Source organism: Rhagoletis pomonella, unplaced genomic scaffold, assembly GCF_013731165.1.
Source record: "Rhagoletis pomonella isolate Grant_MI unplaced genomic scaffold, Rhpom_1.0 Rhpom_scaffold_00006, whole genome shotgun sequence".
In the NCBI taxonomy this organism is placed as follows: Eukaryota; Metazoa; Arthropoda; class Insecta; order Diptera; family Tephritidae; genus Rhagoletis; species Rhagoletis pomonella.
In genome coordinates, this window is record NW_023458560.1 from 44,172,981 (window position 1) to 44,189,528 (window position 16,548).

Here is a 16,548-nt window from a genome sequence, read left to right on the forward strand (position 1 = left end):
GGTCCAAAGTTATGCGGTAACATACATAAAAAAAAAAAAAAAAAAAAAATATTCCGACGAACTGATAACCTCCTCCTTTTTTGGAAGTCGGTTAAAAAGCAGCAAGCTTGCAATTATTATTGCGTAGCTTGAGCACACCGGTCATGAAAGTGCAATTTTTGTTCTCCTATTCTGCTGCTTTTTCGTTGCACTGCATATTTTAATAATTTTTTTCTTAAATCATTAAATAAAGAAAATGCATTTTAGAAAAAAATATTTTGTAACCTAAAAAAGCTTTAGTTCAAAATATATTTGAGTTTTTTTGAGTGAAGGATACAATTTTTAATTAATGTTTATTTTTTTTTTAAAGGAAAGTTTTATAACTTATCGATGAGATGGCGCTTAACGGACTATTTAAAATTTACTCAAAGACGGCATTGAACTTCTTGGAAAATATTGGACTAAATGCAAAAAGATGTTTGCGCGAAAAATTTACATCTATGCATCTTTGAGTACTTGTAATGCTCCAAGTTGGAGCGGAATAGGAGAAAAACAAATTCTACTTTGATCACTTCACGTGGAAGCGCTCATTTAAATTCATATGTGCATAGATAAAGGTATTACAAAAAATAAGTATCATTACGAATGTAGCTCAAATTCTGAAAGGTCACCGCGGCCCTTTCTAAGTTGGATATGGAAGCAAAGCGAATTGGTCTGGTGGTAAACGAGGACAAGACGAAGTATCTCCTATCATCAAATAAACAGTTAGCGTATTCGCGCCTTGATACCCATGCCTCTGTTGACAGTTATAATTTCGAGAAAGTAGAGAATTTCGTTTACTTGGGAACTGGCATTAACACCGATAATAATGTCAGCATCGGAATCCAACGCAGAATCACTCTTGCCAAGAAGTGCTACCTTGGACAGAGTAGGCAATTCAGGAGTAAGGTCCATTCTCGACGTACGAAAACCACACTCTAGAAGATTAACGTGGCTTTACGCGTTGGCGACGGCAAGTACCACAGACGATGTAACGATGAGCTGCATGAGCTTTACAACAACATGGACATAGTGCAGCGAATTAAAATACAACGGCTCCGTTGGCTTGGCCATGTCGTTCGAATGGACACCAAGACTCCAGCTTTGAAAGTACTCAGCTCGGAAGCAGTAAAAACTATGTAGGCTGAATTATAACGTACTTATCGGTCTGCCCTCGTGAGAATGTCTAAACTGTTTCGCTTATCAGCGGCTTCCAGTAAAGCTACCCTATTCTTAGAGGCTTATCACCATACTTTTTAAATAGTATAGTATAATCAAAGTTTGTTTGATCGTTTGACGTTCGGAAGCAAGACGAATACATGGAGATAGAGATACTTAAATATGTACATACCTACATGCATACCTTTCAACAGAACAATGAGTATGTATGACGATTGAGCATTAAATTTTTGTAGACAAAGTCCGGCAATTCGCAATTGGATAGATAGTAATCTTCTAACTCTTAACAGAAGCCCAGTAACGCGCAGTTTACAAATCCCAACACTTAAATATGATACAAATTAGACATAAACGCAGTGGTAAAATTTTGAAAATCAATACATTTTGGCTACGTGATCACTGTCGTTGCGGTGACTGCTACAATGTGGAGACCAAGCAGCGCAGATACAATTTGCTTGATATACCGAAAACAGTAAAACCATTGAGAGTCGAATACATAAAGGATGAGTTGCAATATGAGGTGCACTGTAAGTGAACGAGAGTGAAAAAGATTTTTTTTTGTTATTAGTTATTTCCAAGTCCTACCACAATTTCAGGGAGCGATGGCCACACATCCGTTTACGACATTGACTTCCTTTACGCCGCGCAGGTGGAACACATGGTGATACGTGCGCAAGAGTCCACTGTACGCACGCCTTGGAATCAGTCACTTATCACAGCACACGAATCGCACTTGCGCACCACACTCGCCGAATTGGTCAGCTCAGAGGTGATAGTACGAAAAATCGTGCAGAGTCTTATACGTTATGGCATTGCTTTCATTGATGACGTACCACCGAATACAACAATGACCGAATTGGCTGTCCGACGCCTCTTTCCGCCGATGAAAACATTTTTCGGCGAAATGTATACCTTCTCGGATGTGCAGGATCATGCGGATACCGCATACACGAAACAATATCTCGGCTTGCATACGGATAATACGTATTTCTGTGATGCTGCGGGTCTTCAGTCACTGCACTGCATACGCCACGTCAATGGCGCGGGTGGTGAAAATTTCTTCGCTGATGGCATGTATGCAGCGCTGGAATTGAAACATTGTAATCCACGCGCATTTGAGATACTCACTCGCGTCTCGGTGCCCGCCGAATACATTGAGGAGGGCCAATATCACAAACATTCGGCGCCTATTATACGCGTCGACCCGGTGAGTGGTGAAATAGTGCAGCTGCGGTTGAATGTGTACGATCGTGCGGTCTTCGATAGCATACCACAGGCCCAAATGCAGGATTTCTATGAGAGTTTTCGTGTTTATTTGGAAATTGTGCAACGCATTGAGAATCAATGGAGTTTCAAGCTCAACCCTGGCACTGTGGTGATTTTCGACAATTGGCGTGTGTACCATGGACGTCACGCCTATACGGGCTCACGCACCATGACTGGGTGTTATGTGCAGCGGACGGACTTTTTGAGTAAGGCGCGAGTTTTGGGCATCATAGACTGAGATGTGTGCTAACATACATTTTATACACACACACACAGTTACATAGACGGAATTCAAAATTTTATTTGTGAATAAAAAAGCTTATATGTATTTACAATGTTTAAGACGAAACTGTAGTTGTAGTATGTATTAACATTTGTGAAGAAAAAATATTTTGAAGCTACATACATAATTGTGTATGTACATTAGCGTGCATCACCAAAAAAAATTTGCGCTTTTTCCAACGGTATTGTAAAATGTATTATATTTTAAGACTTCCGTCAAAATATTTTGGAAAAGTACAAAGATTTACGTTAGCTATCTGATTTGAAAATACTTGCAAAGATGTCATTATTTTGATTACGTTGATAAAAATTGTAAACATTTTTATGCAGACCTTTTAAGCTAAAACTGTGCTATCATCTGAGGTTATATTTCGCGAAAAATATTTTCCAAAACTACTTTCATTTATAAAAAACTCGATTTTTGGAGGTGTTTTCAGATGGAACCATCTCACGGAAATCTTAATACCTTTTTGAAATAAGTTGGCGGAGGTCCTAATTTAATTTAATACATTTTATAATTTCAAAAGAAAAACGACACCGATTTTTTTGTATGGAGAACGATGCACCCTAATATATGTATATATATATTAGTCAGCTAATATATGTATTATGGGTTATGCAGTTTTTTTAAAACCTTTGTTCTTAAGTGGTTACAGCCGATACTTGGTAATATAATACTGAATTCATGAATATCTTAAACTTCATTATTTGGAGGAAAAGTATAAAAAGTGGGAATTTTATACTTGATTATAACTATTTATGTAAGTAAAATTATACACGATTTCGTTTCCTTCTAAGCTGCGAGCGGCTTTCAGGCGTACCTGGAATGTCCTGTAAATACAAAAAAAAAATATTTTTAGCTTTATTAGGTTAAGTGCCATTTTCTAGATTGCCTGTTAAAGATAACCGGTGCTTTGACTGCCTGCCAAATTTGTCGCTCACATGCTTATAAAGTGCTGAACACATTGACAATTTGTTATATTCACTATCTAAACGCTTTGTCGATGGCGACTTTATTGTTTTCAACGCGGCAGCGACATCATGAATTTGTTCGAGTTTGACATAAAAAAAGAAATAGAAATAGATCTAATCTGGCCACAACCGGTCGCGTTGTTGCTCTGTCGCCGCCAAAATAATTATCTACATAAGAGTATGTGTAAAAATAATTTGACAGTTGTGGTCCGTAGCCCGTCGTTTTCAATGTGTTTCAAGCTTTAAAGGCAATCGAGAAAAAGTCGATAAAGCAGACCGGCCGTACATTTTTAGCTGGCAGTCGGCAAAACTGGCCGGCGTTGAGCCACAAAGAGACGAGTAGGTTCTTAGCGCTGCCAGTTGAAGTTCGATTTTAAGCCTCAACGCTGTTTGCGAATTTCAGTTGTATCTAATTTCAGCTCTACCTTTGAAATGTCTTCTAATTTCTCGAGCTGATAGGCCCTAACTTTTTTGACAGTGGGGAACATCAGCAAAAAAATGCTCTAAAACTTCGCTGGTCTTCCTCTGTTGGCACTTCCTATATGTAGCCTTCCATTTGCGGCCATGTCTTCCCGGCTACGAAGGACGTTTTTGCCTAAAATGCTATATAAACTAACTTCCCTAATTGCCGCCTGACTGCATACCTATAAATTTACTTCCGAGTTGAATTTCATTTCCGTATAGGCAAGCTATGCTGCTATCCTCATAGCGAAAACATCTGTTTGAAATATGCTGTTCGGCTGATGTTCAGCTCCCGTCAGTATATTCCGGCACCTATACTCCCTTTCCCATCTTCGAGCCGTCTGTGAAAATGTTGAGGCTTGCTTTCATTCCCTTGCGCCATCCCTGCTCCCCAATTATTATGCGAAACCTTCGATCGCAATTAAAGTAAGGTGTAATATAATATGTGGTTCTGACTTTGATTTCCCCTATGGCCGCCAATCTACCTCGGGATTTAGCAGTACGGGTTTCCGCCATTATGTCAATGGGCGGTAAACTGAGCAACCGTTGAAGTAGACCTCAATGTCAGAACTCCGAAAGCCTGAACATAGTTTTGATGGAGAGCTTCCGACAAAAAACTGGGACGAAATCAAAGCCCTCCACAACTCCAGAGTGTCCGCAATCTAGTGCACTCTACGCTGAGTGGAACGAACGACACAGGATCTGGACACTCTAATATTCTTAGACGTTTTGAATTTATCCCGGAGAGTATGACGTGACTATGCTACCCTTTCTCCATTACACACATATCAGGTAAGGGCATGCGGACGAAGGGCAGTAGTTGGAAGGAGACACCGGTGAACTTTTACAGGGAACTTTAACAGAAGGTTTGGTGGAAGTGTACTTTTACAAGAAACCTTCTACCAACATTAAATTCAGGCTATCAGATCAGTTTAGTGTTTTCCAGACAGAGTAACTCCATTAAGGAATTAGTTTATTGGCTCCTGGCTTGCGCTACAGGGGCAATCTATTCCGATTGCACTCTATCTAAGTTTGCTAAAAAACCTAGTTGGGACTGACCTATGTTATGGTCGTTTTTGAGTATTTCCTAGTCAGTCTCACAATTGTGGCTGTGAGACCCGATTAATATTGCCTGGCCGAAGAACTGGCCAAGAAAGGCACCCGCGAGTCGCTCTTACCTTGAAAAGATAGAGTGGGAGTATAGTACCTTTGCCTATATGCGGCCTATTCTTCGACATACATATGAGACTCGTGCCAGCTAAGCGAAACTTAGTACTTCGAATTTTTCCACTCACCGTTTCAGTGCTGCATCGATCACTGCCTAACACATTATTCTATAATAAAAAAGTATATAATTAAATTAAATTTAATCACATGTAAACTTTTGATATCTGAAATGCATTTCATTTAAAGTTTGTGAACAAAGAAATTACTGCTTATAGCATTTCTTATATCAAAAGTTCGTTTATACGCAATTCCACATCGTCATCATGAATGCAAAAGATAATGTCATAAAATTACAAATTTGTATGGAATTTATAAATTTATCACGTTAGTCGGCAGTTTGTCATGTTATATGAATACCCCTGCTATGTAGATAGTTATTTGAAAGCTTTGAGTTTATACAGGAGATGCAAAGAAACGTTTTAACAGCGCAATTCTAGCAGAGATATTTTTTTTCATAGTTTGGAAGATGTTTTTTTCAATTTCATTTAGTTTTCAGAAACTTGTTTCATTTCATTATTTTTTATTGTTTTAAAAAGAAAAATATTTTTTTATTTATTTACTTTTAAGAAACGTATTTGATTTATTTTTTCTTATATTATAATAAATTTTTTTTTCTTGATTTAATTTAATTTTTAGTTTTTATTGTTTTAAAATGAAAAATAAATATTTTTTATTTTATTTAATTTAAGCAGACAAACAGTAAAACGCTAAGACCTCGCCGTTGGCTGAACTTTCAATTAGTCTTTCGAAAGATTGAAAAAAAATTTGGAGATAGTTGCCAGAATTAAAATTACTTTCGAAAAACGAAAGAAAGATACCAATATAATTTCTAAAATGGCTTTAAATGGCTATATTCAAATCAAATCTTTGATTTTTGTATGAATATGTAAAAAAAATTGGGTTTCTTAAAAGATGTCAAATATATGCATCAGGGTAACCAACTCATTTTTGAAATTTCCCGATTTCGACAACGAAATTCCCCGATTTTGCGGGTAATTTCGTAAAATTCCCCACCCATGGATATCTTACAAAAAAAAATTGTGTGTATTTTGACATATTGCTGGTCTGTCTGTTTATTTTTTTTAAATGTAATTCAGCTATGTGTGTATTCATAGACCAAACCAAACTTTTATAAAGTTAGTTAACAAATAAAAAAATTTACATACTACATATAAAATGTTTACACACATACAGTGGTCGAAAAAATGTTAGTCGCGCCAAATTTTGACAAGTTTTCACAATCATTATAATCTTTTGTTTGTTATTAATTTGATTATTTTTATAAAAATATAGTTAATTCTTTAACAAAAACCGTATAAATCCAAGATTCAAACCTTGTGTAATATTAAAAAAAAATCTACAAACTTTCGTAAAAATTTCGAGCTTTTTAATTAGATTATCTAGAAAGATTTTGATTGTGCAGTTTTGTAGTCCTCTCATTTTTGTTTTAATTTTTTTTCCCGAAAATGTTGCGGATTTCTTCCACATAAAAAAAGTGTGTTTATTCGTTATATGAACGCAAATGCGACAAAGAAAATTCTCAATCAACGGTAATTTGTATAAATTGCAGAATTGCATAATCAGCATTTTTAGTTGCATTTGCATTTCTTATGCGACTTTTTTATCTCATTATAAAATTAGTGAAGCAAAAAAGAATGAATTAGTTAACACCTAATTCCTCACAAAAAAAAAAAACGGTCCATTCCCCGATTTCCCACGTAAACTCAAATTCCCCGCAAATAGGGGAATTCCCCACGAGTTGGCTTCCTTGATATGTATGCATATGTTGGATCTTTTGCATTCATTGATGATGATCATGAAAAACTAAATATGTATGTATGTAATTTATAAAATAGAGCGAATTATAAAAATGTATTACATTTCTCTGCGGTTGCCATCCACGCAATAGTGTATCATCTGCATCATCCGAATCGGACACCGAAGTGGTGGAAGCCGTTCGCTTCAATGCGGCTCTATTTTGAGGACGAGGCTTTACGCTGACGCTGACGCTGGCGGCTAGCTGAGGGTTTAAGATAAGAGCAGAATTTAGAATTATAATGAAATATTTTCACAAAAACACAAAGAACTTGAATATTTTAGTGCGCAGTACTTTTTTCTTATAGAATTTCACTAGGCACCAAAAAGACGATCAATTTGTGTCACTTAATGCTAAGTGAGAACAACTTGAATGACTTAATGCCCAATTCTGTAAATAAAATTTTTGTTATTTAGCACTAAGTGAAAATGTGGGATTAAATTAATAAAATTTAAATTGCATTTTATATTCATCAGTTTTTTCCAGTCCAAGTTCAGATGAAACGAAATGTGACTGAAGGGGTTGGATGGTGGATGTGGTCGAGCACGTTGAAAAGCCTGATTATGGCAACTTAACTTAACTTAACGGAACGTAGAACTTAGAGAATCAAAATGAAATAGATTTCGACGTGGCATTAAGTTACGTTAAATTTCGGCTGTTAAATTATAAGCAACACCCATTTAACACAATTTTCTAAAGAGAGACGTAAGTTACGGTAAGTTGCCATAATCAGACCATAAGCTGAAGATTGAGGTTAAGACTCAGACTAAAATTAACGAGTAGTATAAAGATAAGATTAGGCTAAGATTAAGGCGGCCCTTTGGTGTAGTGGTTAGCAGCGCGCGCTACCACTCCGCAGGGCCTGGGCTCATGAATGTGATTGTAATAAACTAGGACTGAGTATTTCATGTTAAAGTAAACGGATGTTAACTTAAATTTTTTTTTTTGCAATTTATTAATTTCATTAGACCCGCAAACTCGTTATCCGCCACTATTCGTTTGTATCTCAGTTTATTTGCCACTCCTCTTAGACTTTAAACAACCTAATTTTGGCTGCTGGAAAGTGCAGGTTTTGATAAAATTTTCTTTTTTCAGGCCTACTAGAAATTTCATTTTCTTCGAGTACTTTTCATTTGCATTTTATATCGACCGAGACAAATTCTTGTATTTTCGCTTTGAATTAAGTACCTTTCCAATGGTGTCCCATAACATATACATATCGTCGTTTAAAGTACAAAACCGTGTATCAAGATAATGCAAAACCGCGTATGTGAGGTTGCATAAATCATTTTCTAGAGAGTAAAAATATTCATATTTCAAAATGGTACTCTTTTTATCAAAGCAATCACATTTCTGGCTATTTAGTATATTTCAGGACGAATGGATAAGGATTGAGTCAAGAGCTTGTGTGAGCAAATCTGCGATACGTGGTTTTGTACTTTTAACGACGATATGTACATAGATAAGTAAATAATTTTACACCAACCGTTGAGCGTATTAAATCGTTTTGACGTGGCTGCGGCAAGGCATTGGCTGCATTTGGATAGAAAATACGCTGGACTTCTTGCATTCTAATGATGTTTTTCTGCAAGGTAAAATAAAAATAAAAAAAATGAAAAATGAAAAATGTATACAAAACAGTACTAATAATAAATAAATTCAATATAAAAACTTCTTCAGCGATGCTCACCTCCGTTTCGGTTTTATAAACAACCTGTTCCTGACGCATTTCATTAATTGTTTGGTCTTTTTGTTTCAGTTCTTCCTTTAGATTTACGATCGAATTCTGGTTAGCGGAATTTATAAAAAAAAAGAAAGAACAAAAATATTTGTATGTATTGACTTGATTCAAATCAGTTTAACAAAAAAAAAAACAACAATCCAATCTCATGCCCAATCAGTTTTAAATTTATCAGCCGGTTAAAATAAAAAAATTACACAATTTTAAAATTGATTGATGAAACTGAAGATCAATCTGGTAAATTACTTAAAACTCTTTTAAAATAAATCTTTGCGAAATTTTTACTTAATATATAAATCACTTTAATGCACTTCCTATAACAAAACAAACCTCCAGTTCCGCGAGCTGTTGCTTGCTATTGTTCACTTCCGCTTTCACGTTCGAAAGCTCTTCATTGCTTTTGTCACATTCATCTTGCTTGGCTTGCAATTCTTGACGAATCACATCAAGCTGCAAATAAAATTTATTATTATGTGGAAGTTTTTACTGCTTCACTTTTTACAAGCTTTTATTTACATTGGTCATTTGTTAAACATTCTTACCTCATTTTTCAGCCCTGTCTCCTTGTCATCACGCTCATTAAACTCTTTCTGTAGTTTATCAATCTTTTGCTGTAGCTCCTTCTTTTCTTTTTCGCCGTTGGTCATCAACTCAGCATAACCTTGTTTGCATGCCATCAATTCCGAGCGTAGCAAATTTTTGTTTTCCATCAAACGAGCTTTCTCTTCCTTATACTTGGCAATTTCTTTTTCACCGGCGGTTATTCTATATATTAGAAGGAATGGTTTATGGTTACTTCAGATCGTAATTGAGATCCTGTATAGCCTTCAGAAGATTTTATCAAACATTTTTTAATGTAAAAGGTATTAACAGATGCCATTTGAAGGAAAATTTCAGATTCTCTTACGCATTGAGGTTGCCCCCTATGGGCGGTATTGCCAACATCAGTAAACGACTAACCCCTCGAGTTATGTGGGCTTCTAACGCTAGGCCTAAACGGGGCGCTACTCCTGGAAAAAGTTCCATTCTGATCGCCGCCAGGCTACCGAAATGCCAACGCGCTACGGCAGTCAGTGCGCTGATAAGTTATTTGAGAAGCTCACTCGGACGATTAAGTGATCCAGGCGGGTGATAAGCGTCGTCTCGCAGACACGAAACACGCACCGTATTGAACAGGGTCTCTTTCCAGCTCAGGCCGGGAGGTGCGCCTAAATTTTTTAGGGAAATCGCTAAGTAGGCGACCTCCTTCGTACTAGGCAACATGGATCACGGCAGAGAGGACGGCGACATCTCAAGGGGGGAGTGGAAGGGAGCTGCGTACTCCACACGTTTATGAGAGTGGAGCAGGGAAAGCGAAATCCACCACCGCGCTGCGAGAGTGTCGGATGGCATCGCAGAATGTTGAAGCGCGTTGTGAACGAATGGTCGTCTCTCTTGCAAAAGGCTGGGCTAGCTCTGGTTGGAAAGGTCTCAACTTGCATTCGCTAGCTCGGGTGTAGCCTCCTTCGGCACTCTTTTCACCGAAGGAAATGGAAAAAAATTGTCAATACTGCAAACGGGACCTTGAAGCCCATTACTGGAAAACAATCGGTGCAGAGGGGCCTTATCGGAAAGAGCTAATTTTGATAAATACAGAGTCTTTTGGGTATCTCGCCGACACCCAGTTGGTTTAGTCTATGTGTTCAAAATTTAGTCATGAAAGTCAGAAGTGGTACATGGACGCATGGAGGAAGCTCCCATGAGCAATGTGCTAGAGGCCGTCTTGTCAGACAATGACAATGAACTGATGGCTCACCTTAGAAATCGTGATCGATCATGAGTATTGGGCATCTTCTCGATAAGGCGTTCGTGGAGAGATTTTTATCCTCGGACAGCGAAGGCGCTTGCAGATCGCTGCTGGAGAAGATAATTGAGGACGAACTTTCTTCAGATCAAGCTCCTGCAGTTTAATACGCCGTAAGAGTGAATGTAGTCCGTGGCTGAGTAGCTGCAATCAAATTTCTGGCATCGGGATTAAGAAGTATAAGCGGATGTTGCGGAGAGATGAAAATGGAACTACATATGTATATCTTAAAGCTTTTATTTTGAATAATTTCAGGGACGGATACTGTGATTTTGAGCTGTGAAATTAAGAGTAACAGAACAGAGTAGAACTGCGGCCTATAAAATCTAGCCCAAATCAAATACTTAGCCTGGCTTAAGCCGAATCCGTTAAGTGGATCCAGAACATGGTATACAAAAGACACAGAGGTCGTTGGAGCAGCTTGAGCACTTGCAAAACTACTTAGTAAGTGCTGCTTGAAAAAGCCTAGTAGAACGGGATGGTAGCGCAGTTCTTCATTACTCATTAAGAATGGATCAGCTACTTTCAATATCTCTCAGTTTCACCAAAGAGTTATGCTAGTTTGGAGAAGTAGGCCCTGTTATAAGCACCATACAACTTCTTCCACATTTTTGGGAAAATGTCAGCCTAAGGAGGTTTCATGGGCATATCGGGCCTACGCTGGACTATAAAGTTTTTGCAGTTGCATATTTCTTGGTTTCGTGAAAAAAAACAAATTCTGCGATTCGGCCAGTTTTCTTCACAAATTAAAAAAAAAAATAAATAATCAAATCAGAAAAAGAGATTAGCCACTTCGCACAGTGGTTCGGATCGCAAATCTAGCTGGACGAAACTATTTAAACAAATACTCGTTGATGGATTTTTACACCACTTCTTACCTAGGGGATTTTTGAGTCGCTGATTACGAATCCGAAGTCACTTATCAAAAATTCAAAATGGCGGATCCAATATGGCGGATGAAAATTTAAAAAAATCTGTAGATTTCTATGAAACTGGGTATCTGGGGGTTTTCTGGGTCGCTGATTACATATCTAAAGTCATTTACCAAAAATTCAAAATGGCGGATCCAATATGGCGGACGAAAATTTAAAAAAATCGGTAGATTTCTATGTAACTGGGTATCTGGGGATTTTCTTTGTTGCTTATTACGAATCTAAAGTCATTTACTTAATTTACTTTATTTACTTCGGAACGAGCATTTTCATCAGATATTTCTTTCAATTTACTAATCACATAATCACGGACACCTTGTTGTCTTTTAGAAGTGTCAGCAACACCAAATGTCAAACAACTCGCTTCTTAAGATTTTATTTACCATGACTAAAATTTAAGATCACAGCAAGAAACACAAATAAATTTTAGAAAAAATTTTATAACAACGCTTAAAGATTTGCATGCCTGTTGTATAATTTTTTAATTTCAGAAAGCAGAAAATTCGCGAGGTACTATTTTTTTAACTCTTACATAACCAAAGGTTTTATAACTCCAACTATTTTTCTGTTTTAACACACAACCCCTCCCCCCCTCTCCCCCGTGGATCCGCCACTGATCTTATATTCATATTCAGATACATTCCTGTTAATAATTACTTTTGAATTTTGAGATTTGACATACCGTCACAAGAATGTAAATATCTAAGCCAATTGGTTAGACTTGGTTATCGAACTTACCCTCTGCGTTTGCGAAGGTGTAAAGAATAATATGCAAGTGGTTTTATAACGGCCTTCGGCGGCCTTTACTTTTCCTACTCTTTAATTTATTTTTTTAATTAATCAAAACGACGATTTTTCAGAATAAATTTGCTTATACCAATGTGGACATAAATTGCGTTATGACCTCTGAATCTATAGCGGAATAAGTGTAATTTTTTGTTTATAAAGTCAATTTGCAATTATGTAAATATTTGTGAGTGCAATTAGCAATCTTTTAAGTTAAATTTCAGCTTTTAAAATAGAGTTCTCAAATAGGCGGCGTTGACTTACCTTTTTTTGTATGTTTTCATATGTTAATGCTTTAATAAATGCAATTTCTATTTGAATGTATTGTCAGGAATGTATTCCAAGTACCATTAAGTATTTTAAAAACAAAAAAAATTTTGACTTTCGTCCAGCTAGATCTGCTATCCGAACCACTGTGCTTCGTTTTCTTATTTCTAACTCCACTCCAAAAAAAATATAGATGAAAGTTTCTATCTAAATACGATTATTTAATTATCATGTCATATATATGTACATAAATAGATTTTTGCATAAAAAACTTCTACTCACATTTCATTCTTCGCCAGTATGGTTCCCTCTAGGTCACTCAAATGAACATTTAAATTGGAATTTTGTTGTGCAAGTTTTTTATTTTGTTCCATAAGTTTTTGTAAACTACTTCGATGACAATTTATGAAGGAATTCAAAGCGATTTGCACATTTTCTGATTTAACACAAACTTTGCCTCTTCTTTCATTCATTAGTGCGATATCTTGCGGCACTGCGTATTGTTTTGATACCATTTTATTGCGATTTGCTCTACTGTAATGGGGAAAAAATAATATGAATGATGATATACTTTTAGGCTTACTTAATAAAATCGTCTTTGAATATAACTAGTAATAGTTAATACGTAGCTAAGAACGAAATCACTACAGCGGTATAGCAACCTCTAGGCAACTACTAAGTAAACAATTATTCCAAAGCGAATTAATTGTGAAAAGGTGAGTTTAGGACAGGAAGAGAGGGAGCGGTATACAGACAGAGTTGGGCAAAATTTATTCGAATGACGAATAACAAATGAATAAATTGTAAATAAATAAATAATAAATAATTTTGTTTATTCAAAAAAAAATTATTCGAATGACGGATAAATTATTTTATTCGTTATTCGAATAATTATTATCTTCATTAATTATTCGAATAACGAATAAAATAATAATAAAACAAGTAATTTATGTTTATAGATATGTACATATATTTATGTATAAAATGATAACCGTTTTTGTTACGATTTAACTCAAACCCCTGGATAGATTTAAATCAAATTTTCGGAGGTTATTCCATGCGCATAAAGTCCTATTAAAGGCTACTAGAAAACTCCTTGGTGGCGAAGGAGCCGAGTTATTTATAAAAGCCGTATTTATGAACTGATTTCGTTCAAATTCAAAATGTGTTCTTCCTGCATAATGAAAAATACTTATGCGAAAAATGGACCCGCTAGGTGGCGCTGCAGTTGAGTTATTTACAAAATCTCTATTTATTGTACAATCAGGTTGCAATTCATAATGGTGCTGCAGTCGAAATCATTAGACACCCCATATGTCTGGACTACTTTGTTTTTTATGTTTATATTATACGAATTTACGATGTCTCACGTCGTCATACACCCTAAATGCGACCTTGCATCTACCTCCGCTTGATGAAATTGCTCGGGCGGCCATTTCTGCAGCAGTAAGACTCAAGGAAGACAGCTCTTGGATATTTTAAAAGTGGCGAATCAGCAAGGAAAGTTTCGACCACATCCTTCCAAGAAATACCACTCTTGGTATATCAATGGCCAAATTTTACATCGAGGATTTTTGGCTCTCCTATAATAGAAAACGCACATCAGTGCTCTTCAGCTTCCTTATAAGGACTTTTGTTGGCCTACATGACATAAGACTAGAGGTTGACGCATCGGACCAATGTTGTAGTTGCAAGATCATAGAAGAAGTTTACGCACGCTTAGAAAAGATCTCACAAGTGGAGATAAGACCATCGGTAAAGCTCATGACCAGGGAACGGATTTTTAGGACCTAAAAACCTATAAAAAAGGCAAAATAAAATAGCGAAAAAGGCAGGAAAAGGCACTAGGTATTGCAAAAAAGGCAAAAAAAGGCAAAACAAAATAGCGAAAAAGGCAAGAACAAGCACTAGGTATTGCAAAAAAAGCAAAATAAGGCATTAAAAAAGACAGAAAATTCGAAGAACAATCAATATTACAAGTAAAAAGAGAAAAACTATGAATTAGTTTCATTATATGAAAAATTTGTACTTTGAATCTTTGAATATTTTATCCTTTCGAGTTTCTAGCTCATAAAACTTTAATCTGTTTTATGTAGTAACATTGAACCACAAGATGCATTTTGAAGTTTTCTGGCAGCATTTTCATTCGATTTTCGCGAAGAAAAGCCTTGAATGTACTAAATGTGTGCTCGACATAAGTTGATACAAGTGGAGCCCAATTTAAATACGGAACGTTTGAAACGTTCATATTATCAGGAATAAGGGCGTTTTCCTCGCCCTTTACAATTTTATCCACACCCCTTATTGTCTCCAAGCCTACGTTAGCTGAGAAAACGGCTTTGAATTTTTCCAACACCAATTTGTCAAGAGGTCCCTGCGCTTCTATAAGCCGCATGGGCATGTGTATATTTTTTAATCTTAAAAAAAAATTGTAAATGCTATAATCACTTTTTTAAAGGTAGAAAAGGCAAAAAAATGTGAGAAGGGTTCTGCTCTTTAGTTGTTCAACCTAAATTAAGAATTTTTACTTTACCCATATTTGGTTTTCAACCCTATTCTTGCATTGGCCAACGCAAAAAATCTTATCAGGGGCCGCGAAACCAGAGGGAATGGGCTAGTATTCTTGATAAAATAGTAAACAGAATTCAGCTAACTCACAATCCTTGACAATAGAAATAAAAGTATAAGGTGGCCCAATGTGTTAAAAATGAGTTTTTATTCATTATTTAAAATAACGAATAAAATAACGAATAAATTATTCGCAAGCAATTTATTCAGGAATAATTTATTCGTGAATAAGTTATCTGCGAATAATTATATTACGGAAACAATTTATTGGAATAATGCCCAACTCTGTATACAGATAGCGATCGTGGACCATGGATAATGCCTTTGCAGAAATCTTGCAACTTTGTTTGCAATTCCATTTGCTGAGAGACAGCCAGGTGAGCCCTTTAATATTGGGGACCGTCCCAAATTTATGATGGATAAGCTATCCGCTTTGAGTAGGATGTAACACTTTACCGATGTTAAGCAGAATTAAACGTAATTTTAGACAGAAATCTAGACTCGGAGGGAAAATCGAAATCTGATTCAGGAAAGCCATAACCAGGGCTTCGGAGCGGAGCTGAGCAAAGGAGCTAAGGAGCAAAGGATTTTAGCTGGAGCCTAGCTGGACCAAGAGCTTAAAAAATTATTAGCTCCTTAGCTCCTTAATGTAATATTTTCAGCTAATCAATTTACTATTTTTTTTTATTTTGTTTTGCCTCCTAAAGCAACCGTGTTAAATAAATATCCATTCTATTTATTTTACTTGGCAATACTGTTCATTGCGCAATAGTCCGAAAATAGACGCGGGCCAGAAAGATAAATATGTTAAGCACTCACCCCCTAGGATGTTTCTAAATGGAAACAAGAATACCAGTTTTTTATTATTATTTTTTTGTAAAAATATATGTTTTGAACTGCCTCAAAGTCCATGAAGCTTTTCATGTGTTTTATATGGGGAAAAGACTTTCATAGAAATGGTATAGAGTTCTTGAAAGTTAATATTTTTCGATCGGAACTGTTTCTCTTTAGGAGACTTCCAATAACAATACCCAATTAACAAGCCTTACATGGTAATAACTCCCGAAAGTGACACTTATGTACAGAGAGTTCTGTTACACTGATGGGTGCATGCTCGAGGATGGCAGTTCTGGGCCCGCTGTAAGACAGCATTAAAGGCCTTGGACTCTTTCAAAACTGGTGGAAAGAT

General features: G+C 36.3%; 1 protein-coding gene across 1 annotated transcript; it reads left to right on the forward strand.

Annotated features, from left to right (window-relative positions):
- Positions 1–1,060: 1,060 nt before the first annotated feature.
- LOC118740785 (trimethyllysine dioxygenase, mitochondrial) lies at positions 1,061–2,907 on the forward strand. The gene is made up of 2 exons (XM_036472470.1): positions 1,061–1,724; positions 1,794–2,907. Exons 1-2 carry the CDS (start codon positions 1,529–1,531, stop codon positions 2,699–2,701), a joined length of 1,104 nt encoding a protein of 367 aa, XP_036328363.1. The 5' UTR covers positions 1,061–1,528; the 3' UTR covers positions 2,702–2,907.
- The last annotated feature ends 13,641 nt before the right edge of the window (positions 2,908–16,548 follow it).

Coding starts and splice junctions, on each gene's coding strand:
- LOC118740785 (XM_036472470.1), top strand. CDS start 1,529: ATGATACAAATTAGACATAAACGCAGTGGTAAAATTTTGAAAATCAAT. Junction 1,725..1,793: donor GTTGCAATATGAGGTGCACT/GTAAGTGAACGA, acceptor CCACAATTTCAG/GGAGCGATGGCCACACATCC.